The sequence below is a fragment of the Macrosteles quadrilineatus genome, unplaced genomic scaffold (genome assembly GCF_028750875.1).
Source record: "Macrosteles quadrilineatus isolate MER2022 unplaced genomic scaffold, UCM_ALF_1.0 Scaffold_5__1_contigs__length_97177068, whole genome shotgun sequence".
Taxonomy (NCBI): Eukaryota; Metazoa; Arthropoda; class Insecta; order Hemiptera; family Cicadellidae; genus Macrosteles; species Macrosteles quadrilineatus.
The window spans coordinates 91,139,938-91,157,016 of record NW_026542598.1 but is presented as its reverse complement, the minus strand read 5'-3'; the positions used below and the strand labels follow the sequence as shown (position 1 = coordinate 91,157,016).

Below are 17,079 nucleotides of genomic sequence, written 5' to 3'. Positions count from 1 at the left end.
TCTCTCTGCCATCGCGGCTTTCCCTCTTATTAATTCTCTATTATTGCCACTCGGAGAAGTCCGTGGCCCCTTTATACAGTATTTATAACATTTTCATCTCTTAAAATTAAATGTATTTCTTATAAACCAGTGTAAAGTCAGTTTAGCAGTGAATCCTCCCTTTCCGGTCTACCGCGGTCGCGTAGTAACAATATTTTGTGAGCGCTCATTTTGGACCTTATGGACTTTAGACGTGCGTTATTCCGACATCAAGATCAAGACATCAACATACGAAGATAGTGTCAAGTGTTGTGCCTTCGTCTTGAGGACATTCTACCGTTCTACCATCGACCGGCAACTCAACTCCGCGGCAGCTTCCTTGCCGCTCACGACGTCCTTCGACAAAAAGGCACATTCACACATCATTCTTAATTAACCCCATAATTAATCTGACATGTTCAAATCTTTTGAGCCCAAAAATGAAATGAATTGCAGAATTTTGCAGTTTTTGCATTTGGTACATGTCTTCTCCAGAGATGCTGTTTCCATAAGCAGGGAGACAATATGTAAACACTGACAGAACCAGTGACTGCATGATGCGCAGCTCTGCAGGACTTCTGAACCTGTACATCCCTCTCAGCCTTCCTAACGCGCGCTGCGAAGCATGCGTGACATGGTCAGAGAAGGTGAGGCTGTTATCAAGCACAACGCCAAGAGTCTTTGACTTGTCACACAAGGTCAAGGACTCACCGTTGAGCACAACACTCACTCCTGTCTTGCTGAGGGACTGCACCAAGTCACGTGGCGCCGTATGCACACAGTACACTTGCCAGTATTGAGTTTCAGCCCATTTGCCTCTGACCACCATAGGATTTTTTCTAGATCAGAGTTTATGAAATTGAGTGAAGCTCGCATCTGGGATGGCTCATAAGACAAGTGCTGTTGTGAATCATCGGCATACAAATGAACTGTACAATGTTGTTCACAGCTAGGCTTGCTACGCTTACTCACCTTTAGGTTGGAGCTTGTTCGCTGCACTCACTTGCCTTCAGGTTAGCTCGTTTGCTACGCTGACTTGCCTCCAGGTTGAAGTTTGATCGCTACACTCATTTACCTTTTGGTTGCAAATTTGGTTTCATTACAATCTGTCGAGCGGTTTTGGAGTCCATAAAGGACAAACAAACATACATATATTGTATTTTATATATATAGATTAACCTAGAAGAATTGAGACTCGGACAGCTGGGTGTTCTACCATCCATGTAAACAAAACAACAACGTTAAACTGAAAATTTAGACTGAAAGAAATACTTTTTTTGTAAACTATAGCATAATGTCTCTTCAACCAGCATCGTATCGTAAAGAGAGAATATAATTTGAATAATACTATGAGAGGCTCTTGAACAATTATCGGTTTGAATACAAATATGTGATAGCTGGTCCTTAGGATGAACCATTACAGTTTAGGAGTGGAGATATCAATGAGTTGTTGAAAACTATAATATAGCACCAAAACATACAACGCTAGCTGTTCAAGAAGTTATCTAATTCCGTTTCAAAGTCAACGGGCGGGCGTACAATATTTTGCCAATTTTTACCTAAGAACAATGCAATGCAACAACAGTGATACAGATACGCCAATGAGATGTATACCAGCGTCTGGGCCGCATATGTGTGACACACACACACATATGTTCAAGGCTGTTATCACTGGTAGTGATAGTCAGTGAGCATGTGGCAGTGGTGCTATGAACAGCTGTGTAGTGATGTGTTCTGCCTACCTTAGACTTGTGTGATGAGCATCACTGCATGGCATGCATGGATACCTTACATGGTGAGTCCGAGTCTCAATTTAATTGTTTTGAAAATTTGATCACTGTTTGATTATGTAAAATTTAATAATGATCAACAGTGATTCACAACTGCTGTAAACAAATACTAGTATAGATTATTGAGTGATTAAACAAATAATGGATATGTTGTTAGCAGTGGGTTACTATTATGGACTTAGTTTTGAGAGGGAGATTTTCAATCCCGAGCATATACAAAATAAATAAATAAATATAATAAGGGTTTTGGAAACGAAAACTTTACATTAAAAGCGTTTGTCCTTGTACATACACTGTTATTACCTCTTGTACCGGTACGTCTTTTTTTTAGAAAACAAATAGATCAAGTAACCTTTTGGGTGTTTATTTTTATTTTAAGAAGACAAATCAGGTAACTGAAGAAAATTTAAATTCCTTGTCAATATCCTTGAGATGAGTAGAGAAAAGTAAACAATCAGAATGTCATATATTAAATTGAGAGAAAAGTTTTGATGGTTCGAAACTGAACCCAGCTGGCCTTTATTATTGGGATAAATAAAGATCCTGGTTCAAGAATCAGCTGATTTAAGTCAGTAACTAAGCTACACAAGGTAACCCCACTCCATTTTACACTCTTCTATATTCAAATTAAAATATGCGGCGGCTGTATCTAGGTCTCAATTATAATATAACAATATGAAAACAGCATGGTTCAACTATTAACCAGCATTGGTGTAGTAATTAGTTTGTTCATGGTCAATCTCTACAGATAGTATGCAGTTTCATTATTTTATGAACATTCAGAAAACAGCTACAAGTACACAAAATTAAAATCATTGAAAAGTACCACTTAAATCCTTCTGAAAGTGACATAATGATACTATTTAAAGATATGCTAACTACAAAACATAAATAGAAGCCTTTAATGGCTAAATGTGTGACAAGCAATTAGTATATGTAGTGAAGTTCGTTTCGCTGGCCCTTATAATATACAGGAAGTATTATGGGGTTGAGTGAAGCAGTCAAAGGTTTTAGGGTCTCCACCCCTCTACAAGACTTTATAAGAGATCTTGAAATTATTGAGCCCAGCCAAGCAGCAAGGCTCACCTGATAACGGAATTTAATTTTAGAGCTATAAACAATCGTGCAATGATGTTTTCAAGAAAGCTTAATGATTTGGAATTTTGTTTTGGAATATCATTGATTTTTAACGTTTTTAATCTGCCCTCAAAAATTGCATGGAAGTAAAAGGTTATTTTAAATCCATCCACATAAATGATCAAATATCGAATATTGTAAAATGTTGTAGTTGGCTTGTTTATGGATATATTTTGATCAAACTTGGCGGATTTATTTATTTCATACTAAGCTATTGATATAAAAAACACACACACATACTTATTAGCGCTCTAGCAGCTAACCTAGGTACTCGTTAAACGTGAATGTTAATTTAATAGATTAATTTAAAATCAATCCAGACAAATGGAAATTCGCTTAGTCTGCAGGTTTGCTGCAGCGGGGATATTAAACGTTCATGAAACCCATGGTCAATGAACCAATTCATTCTGCAGTATCTCCACCACATGCTTACAAAGAGTGTAATACAGTGCAACCTGGCATTGGTCCAGTCGTGTGACTGGAGAAAAGAAAACCAATATCTGTCTGAAACACCTGTAATCAAATTGTTTCAATTTTGCATTTAATGGTTTTTTTACCAATATATTGGTAGGCAAGAATGTTTTTAAAACTTTTTCTCAGCTTGTGCACATCGCACATTACAGGGAAAATCTACGCATAATGAGAGAAAGATATTTAATTGCCTAGATGTGCATAATACCTGTAAATCAAATTTGGCTGAAAAATAAGCACAACAAATTAATTTTTGCATAAAAAAAATACTTGGGCCTTATGGGGTGCCAAGCTGGTGAAATAACAACGAAATATAAACAGAAAATTGAAAAAATTCCGATCATGTTTTATTTACTGCGTGGGGTGGAGATAGATATGTTTGCACAATATATATTTTTATAAAGGAAAGGGATAAAAGGAGTAACAGGACAAAAGGGATATAATAGTAAGAAAAATAAAAAGGACAACTTAAAAATAAAATAAATAAATAATTCCAGCATTGGAACACAGGTAAAAGAATAACGGCATTAGGTGATATATTTTAATTAAGAAAGTTATTTATCAATTTAAATGAGTGATGAACAACAGTGTTTAAACAAATTAATTAATAAAATGAACAGCATAAAATGTGTAAAAAAGGCATAGATAATATTGAAATATTGTTAACAATAAAAAAAATTGTAAATGTAGCATTATCAAATATGTAGATTTTTTTTTACCTAAATACACTAATAACTTTTACAGCACCACTAGAAATAATTTTAAAATATGGACGAGTTCTCTTTGTACTATACGAAGAACATCGAATACTTATAACTTTTATTTCATAACACAACAGATATTTGGTAATTTTTATATTTTAAAAATGAAATAAAATTATAATTACGTTGTTTACAGCATTTTAGTAATTCAACACCGTGTTTTTGAGTATATTTTATATGAGAGCGAGAGTTCAAAATACCTCACTCTAGTTGAATTATGGGTAGGATAACTAAACGATAAATATTGTAACGTAATATTGAACCCATTTGTTCCAGTTACGACTATAACACAATGGAAACATGGTTAGAATATAATGAATACATTAGTCACAATAAACGTGTTACTTAGGTGTAGTTTAAATCAATGTTTTGCTGGATGACCTTGATTTCATATCTTGACAAATATTGTTGATGTTAATTTAAAAGCAAGACGGCAATAGTAGGGGAAACAATAGAATATAAGTTGAATTAACTATTGAAGTTATTTTCAAAAAAAACCTATATTTGATTTACTTTTGTTTTTAACATATTTAAATTAATAAAACATCCATTGGCGATCATCGTTGCTATAAAAAACGAGTTGTGATCGTTATTTTCTAGGTCTTTTTGAGTTTATTTTCCATCAATACTGTCTGTGTTGTGTTTTGTAACTGTTGGTTTCTTTTACATTAATTATGATTTTAATTTCTTGCGAATTTTGATAGATGATCACAATAACCACCGAGCTAGCAGCTCTTCACTGATTGTGGTCTCTAATACTAAAACATAGCCGAAAAAGTTCGGCTAAAAATGTATGTTTCAATATAATCTATTTTCGTCCCTTTGTTTTTTTAAATTTAGAACGTTTACTTTCTAAACAGTTGGCGTATTTTTAACGTAGGTAATTATGAATCTATCCGTTAGAAAAGTGAAAACTCACTCTTCACTATCTCTCTGTCATTTTAGTATTTAGAGAGTCACAAAATGTTTTAAACTAAATATTTACGTTTGAAAATTCAGGGCAAAGAATGTTTCTAAATACGTAACTGAAAGTTTGTACCACAAATAGGTTAGCAGTTCCTTATCAACGGTAACTACCCGGCGCGTTCCTTATCACTAGACATCCGTTCTATTCTGCTTTTGATTGTGTTCTACTTATTTTCCTTGCGCGATACGGGCATTGACTTTGGATAGTTCAAGTGTACTTTTCATCAGATTGAAAAATCGAAAGCGTGTGTTTTGTGTTGACGTTTGGAGTGCGCTGATTCAACCAAACGTTTCTCTTTTATTTACTAGAAGGAATTTACGGATTGTGCTTCTAGTTACAGCCTGTTCTAGTATTAGTGGTATATATACTGTAGTAATATGTAATACTCGTTTCCGGCCTTGAAAATTACAAGATCCCTGACAAAATCAAGCAAAGAAAGCAACAGTTGCAGGAAAGAACAACACCTTACTTTCGCTCTAAAAACATTTTACACCGATTTTGTGTTTCCAACCCACCAAAATTTATTTATTTCATATTGCAATTTCCATTTAAGAAAGTTTTGCATACAAGTATCAGTCTAAAAATACTATTTTCAAGGTCCAATTTAAAGAGGAAAAATTGTTCATCCGGTTATCCAGTCCCATTTTGTCTCGAGAAAAAAAGGTAATAAGGCAAATTATATGCAAAAGTTGTATGGAATTACTTTTTCACTTTGCATCCCTTTGACCTAGTTGTAGTATTTAAACAGTTCACCCCCGCAAGTAGCAGGGATCACGGCTCCACAGTTTGTCAGAGGGTGGGTGGGGGGAGGGGGTGGCTTATGTTGGGGTTGGGGGTGGTGACGGTTTCAGACTTGTTATTCTAGCACTTTGTTCTGAAAGAGACATATATTTCCACATCTCAAATATCGATCTGCAACTTCCCTGGACACAAACCTTTTACAGAGTGCAACATTGGTTATTGTTTAACACGATGTGGACATTATTTAGAGCCAGGTGTTTTCATAAAAAAATGTAGCCTATAGTGTGCGTCGAATAAAAAACTCAAAGAAGGAAAATTAAGTAAACTGAACACACTAGTAAGAAAATAGAATAGATAATCGATCGAAGTAACAGGCCATGTTGATAAATTAATGAACGGACTAATTCACTGAAGGACAAATTAAGCAAACTGAGGAATCTAGAAGAGGATAAATGGAAAATGAGGGAATAGAGGAATTAAGAATTGCAGCAGAAATTAAAAAAATAGAGGAATGGACAGGTAATGAATAAACATAGAAAAACAAAATGTACGAACGGACAAATGGACTTTAGAGAAATGGAGACAAATAAAAATGAATAAAGAAATACAAAATTTAAAAAAAACTAAAAAGTTAAGAAATTAAAAAACTAAGAAACGCAGAAATGGAGACACTAAAACAAAATAGAATAATGAAACAAAGGAGAAATTGACGAATGGACAATTCTTAGTCTGCATCTTAATACTAACAGAGGTACTTTCCTTTGCACTTGGTTGTAAAGTAAGGTGCTTAGCTATTGCAGTTAAACTCGTGCTTTGAGTTTGCAACTGGAAGAGAACGTGAATGAGGAAGTTTGTTTTTTTTATACATAATAGCATTTACTACTTTAATTGCATACGTTGTATAGTCAATGTTAATAGTTACGCATATCGAAACAAAATTCAATTGTGAGGCTTATTTTATTTTACACGTATCTTTCTTTAATTCAAGTAATCAGTGAAAACTTGCGCTGATACACATATGAAAATATTAAACTAAAGTGATTTTTTAAATATATTGCTTAACAGTTCGCACTCTCAAGTAATTTATTGTCTCATAATACTGTTCAATTATTTGATTATTAAATAGTTTGCAAATGTTAGCTGTTACATCTTTAACAAGAGCCTCAGGGATCTAGCCAAGGGAATACTTTAGACACATTCCACTCTTATGCAAAACATATCGCGTCAACTCGCATATAGATTTCAAAGTTTCTGCTCACGGAAAAAGTAAATAATGTAATTTGTCAACAGCATGAACTATTTACATTCCAGAACTATTTGTCAGTAACATTTTTTAGCGTGTAAGTGTTATAATGTTAAAACTGAAGTTCCGTAGCATTTAAACGTAATTTTACATCGATTTGGTTTTGGTGCAAACATAATAAAAGTAGATATGAAATATATATGGTTTTACGAGTTATAATTGTTTGGCTGAATGAATCAGTTATGGATAGTTAAGTATGGATGTTGGATTATAGTTGTACTTTACCTGGCCTACCGCTACTTAATTAATTTACTGGAATTATTTTACTTGGTATTATTCAGTTTTGACTCGTTAAGATATAAATATATTATTCAAATATTTAAATTATTTATATGCCTAAGTCAACCTAGTAAAAAATCATCAAAAAATCAATTCATCCAGTGAAATTATAACTACTGAAATACGATATTCTTTAAGTCTGGTTACGTGATTTAGTTATCTTACGCTATGTAAAAGTTGAACTGTTCGTGAAACTTAAAATGAATTTGGAATGATAAAAACTCTGTCAATATACAAAAATGCAAATCAACCCAATCGACAATTGCCATTCGTGTGTTGTTTGAACAAGAAGAGATGAATAAGTGACGTGTGTTATATAATAAATTTTTACTCAAGGAAGACTGTGAATAATGAATTATTCGGCTTTGAATCAAACAAATATTCAAAACGTAGTTTGTATTGCAAGTTAGACGTGTATTTTACAAGATAAAACAAAAAATCTTAAAGTTAACTGTTAAATTGATGTATTTAATTTTACTAACAGTCAATTTATTCGTGCAATAAATAATTATCTATGATGAAGGTGGAAGATCTCGGAGTGAAGTGAAGCTAGTTGAAATTAGTTGCCAAACAGGAAATTATAGAATCACTGAAGCCTCACTATGACATTATTACCGCTGTATTTTATTCTCGAGTTGAAATTTGGCCCACAGCCCTAGACTGGGAGACAAACAAATCATCTACGGTCAATTTTGACCACAGACAACGCGGTACGATATATTATCGGCCTTCGTCACCTCAGCTGCAATGGTGAGTGCAGGGTGTAGTAAATATAACAGCCTACGAGCCCACGCACCGAGTATTCGAGTAGTCGAATAATCGAGTAATCGATTAGTCGGTGGTAATATCGCATTCAGTACCGTACACTTGTAAACGCTGTATCAGAATTTTCAGGTAGTTTTATGCGTGAAATAAATAAATAAAATCCTATATATTAATAGGCAAGCATGTTTCTTGACAATCTTTATTCTCAGCTCGTGTGCATCACAGAGAAAAATACGTATACTGTTAGAAAGATATTTTCCTGTATATGTGTAGAATCCCTTTTAAATTAAAACTAGCTGTACCCGCGGGCTTTGCCCCGCTTAACTTCATAAGTATTCGTATGGCTCAATCACGTCCTGGTTGAAGTTCGTTCGCTACGCTCACTCACCTTCAGGTTGGAAATCGTTCGCTGCGCTCACTTGTTTTCAGGTTAGCTCGTTCGCTACGCTTACTTGCCTCCAGGTTGATGTTCGTTCGCTACGCTCACTCACCTTTTGGTTGCAAATTAGCTGTTGTCATACATTTAAAAAAGTCATCCCTTTTATTGTTTATAATACAGTACTTTTATAAAGGTTTTTATGTTTTAATATTTAACATTGGAGAATTTAAACGTTGTTAAGTGCACAGGTGTGCTGCGATTGGGGTTTAATACATTTGGACTTATTCAAAAGTAAAATAGTTTTCTGTGCTGCAATCTGTAGAAACACTGTGGTACTATTTCAAATCATGACTAATGCTAATACAGAATGTTGTAGTTATTCAAACCCAAACGTACAAAACAGTTGGTGAAAGTAAACATCTACTTTTGAATTATATTTATTTGTAAACATTCTAGATCAAAAAGTCTGACATTGGCCCACTTAAAACCCTCTGGGGCAGAGCCCTTTTGACGGATCTGCACCAAATTTCACTCGAACCATCCTTGAAAGATGTTTAATAATGCCTGAAAGTTTCATTACAATCTGTCGAGCGGTTTCGGAGTCCATAACGTATATACACATATATATACATACATAGTTCCTCTTTTAAAGATATAGATAGGCTAAAAAATTAATAAAAAAAATACATGGGCCTTGTAGGTTGCCATACTGGTGACGAAACACACAGAAAATCAAAACACTTACATTGGTGATTTGGCGGGATTTGAACCCGGTACCCCTGGAACCGAAGTCCCACGCTTGGAACCACTAGAATCAAGAATCTCTAATGTGCTCAATGCGTAAAAGAAATAAAAGTCTATGGTCCAAGGAAAAGTAAAAAATGTAGATTTTGTAAAAAATAGTAAAATATTATTGAGTTTTTCTCACTCTACAAAGTCAGAAATATTGGATAAGGAGAGCATTGTTCGTTTAAGGTAACATGATATTAAAACTTGACACAGTTTATCTTGGTGACGTTATGACGTTGTTTGAACGCCTTAGTTTGATATTCTTGGGTAACAAAATTAAATTACAGTATAAAACGAACGTACCAATTATTTTGACGACAAAACCCGAAGGGCCTATACCCAGTGCAAATAAAATTCAAAATTATTTCTTTAATGAGTATTCTGATTATTTCTTCTATTAACCTGCAATAAAGTTTATCAGTAGATGACAGCTAGAGTATTTAGCCTTGATAACAGTTTCTTTTGAATTGAAATTGAATCACGCCATCCAATTTATTGTAATTTTGAATATATATGTAATATATATGTGTTTATAATGTATAATATTATAATGTTCAAGGTAATGTTATAAAACTCTTTCGTAATTGAAGGACAGTAGATTTTCGTATTTGTCTAACATGCTAGTTTTATTATTCAACTATTTTATTCATCACTGCAAATACTCTTATCCATAAAACGGCTGTATTGATTGTTCGACAGTTAAGTGTTAGTCGTAGATTTGAGTGCTGCCAAAAACATATCCAATGAAGTAAGCTCACTTTGTGACGCCCCACTTTATATAAATAAATGTTACCTACTGAAATCGTTCAAGTATATACAAATCGGCTTCTAATCCATGGGAAATTGGATACTGAAGTAGACACCCCTATTTAATACAACCGTTTCCAGTTTTTTATTGAGTTGTCGATTAAGTCCCATAGTGTGCTAATGTTTTAATATTATTTGTTCTATCAGTTTATTTACTATAATAACAACAGATATGACATGAAATTACCCTGCTAGTTGAGATCCAAGCATCAAGAAGGCAGATCTAAGAGTTACTACTCCGTAACACATTTTCGGACCAGTGCCTGAGTGACGTGTTTTTAGGGAGCGACACCATTAGTGCACTGCCTTAGTGTTGAGGCTTTCTTTTCGAAGCACTACCATAGATGAAGAATTATATTACTTCATCTATGGCACTACCTTTGGGATGCTTTCTTTTCGGAGCACTGCCTTTGGAGATGCTTTGTTTTCGGAGCACTGCCTTTGAGAGGCTTTATTTTTGGAGCACTGCCTTTGAGAGGCTTTATTTTTGGAGCACTGCCTTTGAGAGGATTTATTTTCGGAGCACTGCCTTAGTGAGGTATTTGTTTCGGAACAGCGTCTTTCAGAACAGAGCTTTTCTGAGTTATAGTAGCGCACCTTTATAGTTAACCACCAGTAGCACTTTGACCACAACTTTGACACTAACAAAAATGTTTACTGTACATCCATCGTCACAATCGATTACTCATCGATACCAATCGATCGATATATCGAATACCCGCTACTCTCGAAGGGGGTTGTGAATGGACGCCCACAATCAATATCAGGTTGTCGCGACGCTCTGTAGGTTTCGCTAGTGCGTCGGGACGCCATTGCTCGGGGGTTCCTCTGAATGACTTCTGCACATTACGTTTAATTCACCTTCATTAGATAAAGGTAAGATTGACATATCGTTGCATCTAGTTGTCACAGTGCAAGATACCCAGTGGTGTACACACTTTTGGGGGTGACTGTACTCGTAGCGGAGTCGGACCCATCCCTTCTCGTCCGTATCGAGTAGGTATCTGAGAAATTATCGGTTTTTGTGATGGATTGGTATTTAATAAGTATTTTCGAAGGAAATAAAGTATTTATTTTGTTCGAATCCCAATCCATTGTTAGTGGACCTTTAGGATATGGGTTTAGAACATGCGGTTCAGTCGGGTCACCAATGATGGAGAAGTTATTGGGCGATCTGATAAGCCTTCGCCTTAGCCAATGAAGCAGATTTCACTTTGGACCGTATTGGAAACTTTGAGTATATTCGTGTACAAGTGGTCAGTTTTAACAGCAATTGACAGTTAGGCGTCGTCTTTTAATTTTTCAACAACCTCCAAAATGTGAGATACCAGCTCAGAAATTCTTTGATAGCTTCCTAAACGAGTGCGAAGTGGAATCGAAATTACGATGATGTATTCGGGAATATATATATATTTCTTAACCAGTGAATGAATTGTTAATCGCTCAATGTTTTTCGCATAAACTCTTGAATTTACATGTTTTTACTATTTGTATAACATTGAGTATGGAATTGTCTTTAAAATATCACAAGTTCAAAAGGGGAACCATACCAAATGATTTGCAGATCACTTTGATAGTAAACCAACGTTGATGAAAATAGTAATTGGTACATATAAAATACTAAAATCAATAACTTATACATGGACAGTTTTAAAAGAGCAAACACTCTAATTCAGCACTGCTATACAAACTTACGTTACATTTAGAAGAACTTTCGTTCTAAAAAGAAAATGCCTAGGCCTAGCACCTAAAACTCATTTTCAATATGTTAATATAGTGTTTGTGAGTCAAAACGTATGTGCTTGTATGAAACCCGTGAGGTTTTTCAAATAAATGTTCAGTTTATCTTTGACTACAGTTTCACTTCCGCGAAGGAAATGTCCTAATTGTCATATTCAAGATCCAACCAGTTCTAAAATAATACTATTAACCCACTAAGTTGAAACTTGGCATGTTGAGAAAATAATTAAAATTGATAACTAAAACTGTAAAGCTAATGAAAACTGTACAGTCACTGTCTATCACTGCCACTGACTAAATAAAACTGACTGAATCATAATGTTTCTTCTTCACTCCAGTGCCACCTGTATTTCAGTTTGTTTTGTTCTTCTTATTTTATACTTCTTTGATTTGTAACTTGTCAATACACCAAATATAATATTTGACATGAAAGAAGTCTGATCATTTAGAATGTTACATGGGTCGAGTTTTTTTAGCTTTGTAGATGGTGAATTCTTCTTTAATATCCAGCTTAAAACTTGTTGATACTTCAACTATTTCTTGTATCTGTATTTCTGGTATTTCTATATTCTTAAAATGTTTGGCATAACTGGAAGGCTGGATACTTGAAGGAATAAAAGGGAGATTGTAATTAATTTTATCTGACGGTTTAACAGCTGTTCGTTATCATATTTACATTACCTCTTTGGAATTAAATAAACAATACCTGATGTTAAACTGTAATCACATTACCAACGCATTGTTTTCCATCCTCAAGTGCTTAAATTCAATCTAAGTGTGTATTTTTATATCTCTCACTATACTATACATAGTAATTTGGAAAAAGTATTGTGATTCGGCAAAATAATTGACCTAGCCTATTTGAGTTTTGGGTGCAAATATCCGTTTCAGCCCCATTGTGCCCACTTGTTTTCGAGTAAGTTATGAGTATGCTACAATATTCTTTTCCTACAATTACCTAATATTACAACCCACAACAGTGAGCTGTTGTTGTCTTGGTATGTGAAATTCTCGTTCGTCCTGAATCATTCTTTTATTAGTGCCGATCTGAAATTACAACTGCAGTAGAACCTCGATAACAAGACACTCAATAGCAAGCATGGAACCCTTAATAACAAATGTTATGTTCAAATGCCCTTGATTTTGACCGCTCTTCACGTTGCAACCCTTAATTAGAAATCTACCTTAAAAACAAGTCAAAAAGATTAAAATATCATCTTTTATGTTCATAACAGCCACTAAAATCGTAGTATCAAAATCTAAACGATAAATAGAATATTTTTTTTCATCATGCTGCAGCAAAAACAGCCGTTTTCAATATATGCGTTGCGGGTCTAAATTGGAGAGTAAAAATCGTTTTTAGCCCCTAGGGAGTAAAAATCAGCTGATACTCGGTTGTAAATTTCAATTGTAACCAATCGCATGTAACGAAATTATGTATAGGTCGTTTAATCGAGTTAGTTTACTGTTGCCTTATTGTAAATAGTGTGACATATCGATAGTATAATAGTACTAACACAATCGAAGAAACGAATCACTTGCTAAACAAAAGCTTGTTTCTATTATCAAATTATTGAAAACAAAGTTAGAAGTAGTTTTTTTGTAGTTACTTTTCACTATTTGTTTTTGTAACATAGTTTTTCAAATAATGTTGCAATATGACGAAAAATATAGTTTATCACACGGGTAAAAGGAGTCATCTCAACCCTCGATCTTTTTCCGACGAAAAGAGTCACTTTACGCCCTAGTGATGAAATATACTATTAGCAGCGAACTCAATAAGACCATTCAACCGTGTTCTAAGTCAAAACTAGCTACAGCTGATCCATATAAATTTGCTTACTTTGGTATCAAACACTCATAGGTATTCTGTTTTACACATTCGTGGTATTTTTCACGCTTTGGAGGTGACGGTCCAAACCATGTGATAGTTTCGTAGTAATTTCACAACTACGTCAAATAGCATTATACATTACTTGTAGGAACTGTTATAATCATATTACAATGACGATTACAATGATGTCATATTACAATGTTGTAGACAATGTGAGATAATCTGTTGTAGATGTTAACTATTACCGCACAATATCATATCTGATGACTAAACATGACATAATTGTTGTTTCGTGGACATTATTCGTTTCGGATTTAAAATTTCAAATGAGTTTTTTGATTAACTGTTTGAGACAGTCAGAATCTTTACCAACTATAATAGATAACGGCCACCGAGCTAAACCAATGAGCTAATGAATTTGGCGACGATATTTCGAGGGCAGATTCAATAGGTTTAAAGACTTAAATGATTTCATATTGACTATAATGAAATACAGGAACCAAGCTATTTGATGCTATTTGATTTTACGATGTTAATATGTAAATATTGCACATTGAGCCTTTTATTTAGCCCCTGATGTTCTTTTTAGGAAAAAATGTGAATATTGCCAATGAAAACCCCCGCAATAACTACTGTATTGATTTGTTTGACCAATTTATTGGCACGCTAAAAGTAGCTTGCGGTTTTTTGTACTCAATTTAATTAACATAACATTTCAAAAATAGCTTTTTATAGGTAGCTTCATAAATAAGGGCTACGCTCACTCCGCTCTAAAATAACAGCGAAGCTGATAATATTTAAGTTGTAGTAAAAACTTTCATGAGGTAATAAAACTACCTGGTTCAATGGCATATTACGTTTAAAATTTTAATGTTTATTTTTCCATAAATAACATTATTTGAGTGAATTCACGTATTAAATCCAAAATCTTGCAATTAATATCATTTTCATTACTTTAAAAACATGTTTAAGGCCTAGGAACGTATTTTAATCTGAATATGAATGAAATATATTGATTGTACAGTATATTCATTGAACAATGAGATTGTAAAAACGGTATGTGTAGGGTTAGCTTCTGGTCATAAAAAGTCCAATAAATTCTTAAATCACTTGAATAGTCAATAAATAAATGTGTTTGTGATCCAAATAGGACATAGTTGAAGAACCGAAATGGGATAAGCTGTTCTAGGGAAGGCGTCCAATTTTCCTAAGACCAATAAAACGAATGGTTACTTTAGCAATCTGAACTTGACAAGTACCTTAGAATCTTTCCAGTCGAAGTCTGTTAGTTGATAAGTACAAAAGTTTTCAAAACATAATTGTCATCAAGAAGGTTTTGTCATGGTATTGAAGATTATATGAAAAATATTGACATAGAGTATGCACATTTTAAATTTGTTAAGGAACAAAAATACTATCAATATACTTAATACAACAAGGTTTTCTGTAACTTCCCTTTTACTCCCTTCTTTCGTAACAGATTTTTATGATTCAGGTGTAATTTTATAGCTTATGTTTTAGTGGAGGGACTAATAGTAACTAAAGGTATTTCATTTAGGCTTTCACCCAAATCGATTAGTTTTTTAGAGTTCGTTTGTAAAGATCCAGTGACGCTGACAAACTTAATAATGGTTTTAAAATGTGAATTAAAATAATTAATAGCTGATCCTTCTGTTTAATGTTTGACAACAGTCAAATAGTAAACCAGAATTGAAACGATTGAACATTGATTTAAAATAGCTTAAGCTTCTTTTAGTGAGGATTATAATCTGATTGAGGTAGGAAAATCACTCTTTGTGGTAATCTACAATCAACAAATTAATTTTTCCAACAACCCGACAAAGTAGGCTTCCCTGCACTGATCATAGTACAGAAAGCTACTAATTGCTGCATTTACTTACTTTGCCGCACAGTTTTTACTTTGTCGCACACCAGTATCCAACCAACCAACACAAAAAGCGTGCTTTTATTAAGCACGTAATACGTGTATGCTTGAAAATAAGTTGGCAACACTTTAAGATATTACGACTACGATCAGCTAGTGCAGCGTTTCCCATTTCTTTTAATGTTTGGATTTAAGCTAGCCTAAAAATGTGTTGTACAGTGTTTGAAAGAATAATTACCTATATGCTTTATAGTAACTGTATGAAAAATATAATATGTAACGCAGTGCAAACTGGCTTTGCTGCACTCACCTACGGCTCGTGCGTAAACGTTTCTCTCGTGTGCGGTGTGCAGCAAAGTGCCACTTCGCCCACTAGTTACACATAACTAAACTGTAAATTAAATGCGTAATTTCCGCATGGAGTCCTCTAGTTATTATTTAAATAAGCAATTCAAGTCAGTAAATTGAATCATAAGTCAATAAAAAGTAATGTTATTTAATCTAACAATAAAACCATAGACAAAAAGAATGAAATAATTTAAATTTAATTCTTTTTGTCTATGATAAAACACATAAAACAAAACAGCTGATTTACGGTATGTATAGACTTGCTATACACATTAATCTTGACAGTGCAATAAACATAGCTGGTGTAATTGCAGTATGTTATACTGTCTGTACCAACGTAACACAAGGAGTGTAATGGAAATGCAATCTACTGTATACTGTATACAAGTTTTAATCAGCATGTTCCTTCCATTTGACACAAGTTGCATATGGTAAACAGTGTATTTAAATATTCCCTCTATTTTAACGTAACTTTATTGGGCACTGTATTGACTTAAACATATCTAAATTAAAATCATATAACTGATTCAAGTGTTCTACTTTTTACTACAGATCTATTGTGAAATTTAAATATTAAAGCTGAAGCCAGATTAAGAAAAAAATGGGGAAAAATTTATTTGCATTGACCCTCCGAGATAACGTATTGCTATTAAATATCGTCAATATCGATTTCTGTTGGCCGAACAAACTATTAAACCAAATTTAAAGTTCTATTTATTGTAAACTATAGTGATTTCTTAGGGTCGCCGGAATTGTACCCCCCTGGAATTGTACCCCCCTGGAATTGTACCCCCTGCAGGTTAGTGACGTCACGATGACGTCTCAGTTTCTCGACCAAAACGGCGTGTACGGGCTGGAATTGTACCCCCCTCATAAAACTTTGATATTGTTATGCACGAGTGGTTTGATTAAATCCACTGGCATCTAAAAAACTGTACGGACCGGAATTGTACTCCCCTGGAATTGTACCCCCTCAGTTAGAACTCACTTTTATTTGGCCAGTGTACGGGGTGGAATTGTGCCCCCCCCTGGAATTGTACCCCCCGCCAGTCTAGCCCTTCTTAT

The 17,079-nt window shown here is 34.1% G+C and overlaps 1 protein-coding gene across 2 annotated transcripts in view; it reads left to right on the top strand.

The window, feature by feature from the left end:
- Positions 1-1,713: 1,713 nt before the first annotated feature.
- The window catches only part of LOC128994592 (ras-related protein Rab-3), a 28,490-nt gene continuing 13,124 nt past the window's right edge, over positions 1,714-17,079 (top strand). The window contains exon 1 of one of the 2 annotated variants that reach the window (XM_054419250.1): positions 1,714-1,813. In XM_054419250.1, the coding sequence (XP_054275225.1) occupies positions 1,775-1,813 (39 nt within the window). In that variant the 5' untranslated portion in view covers positions 1,714-1,774. Of the gene's footprint in view, positions 1,814-10,971; positions 11,084-17,079 lie in introns of those variants that run through there. The other variant, XM_054419251.1, reaches the window with a different exon arrangement.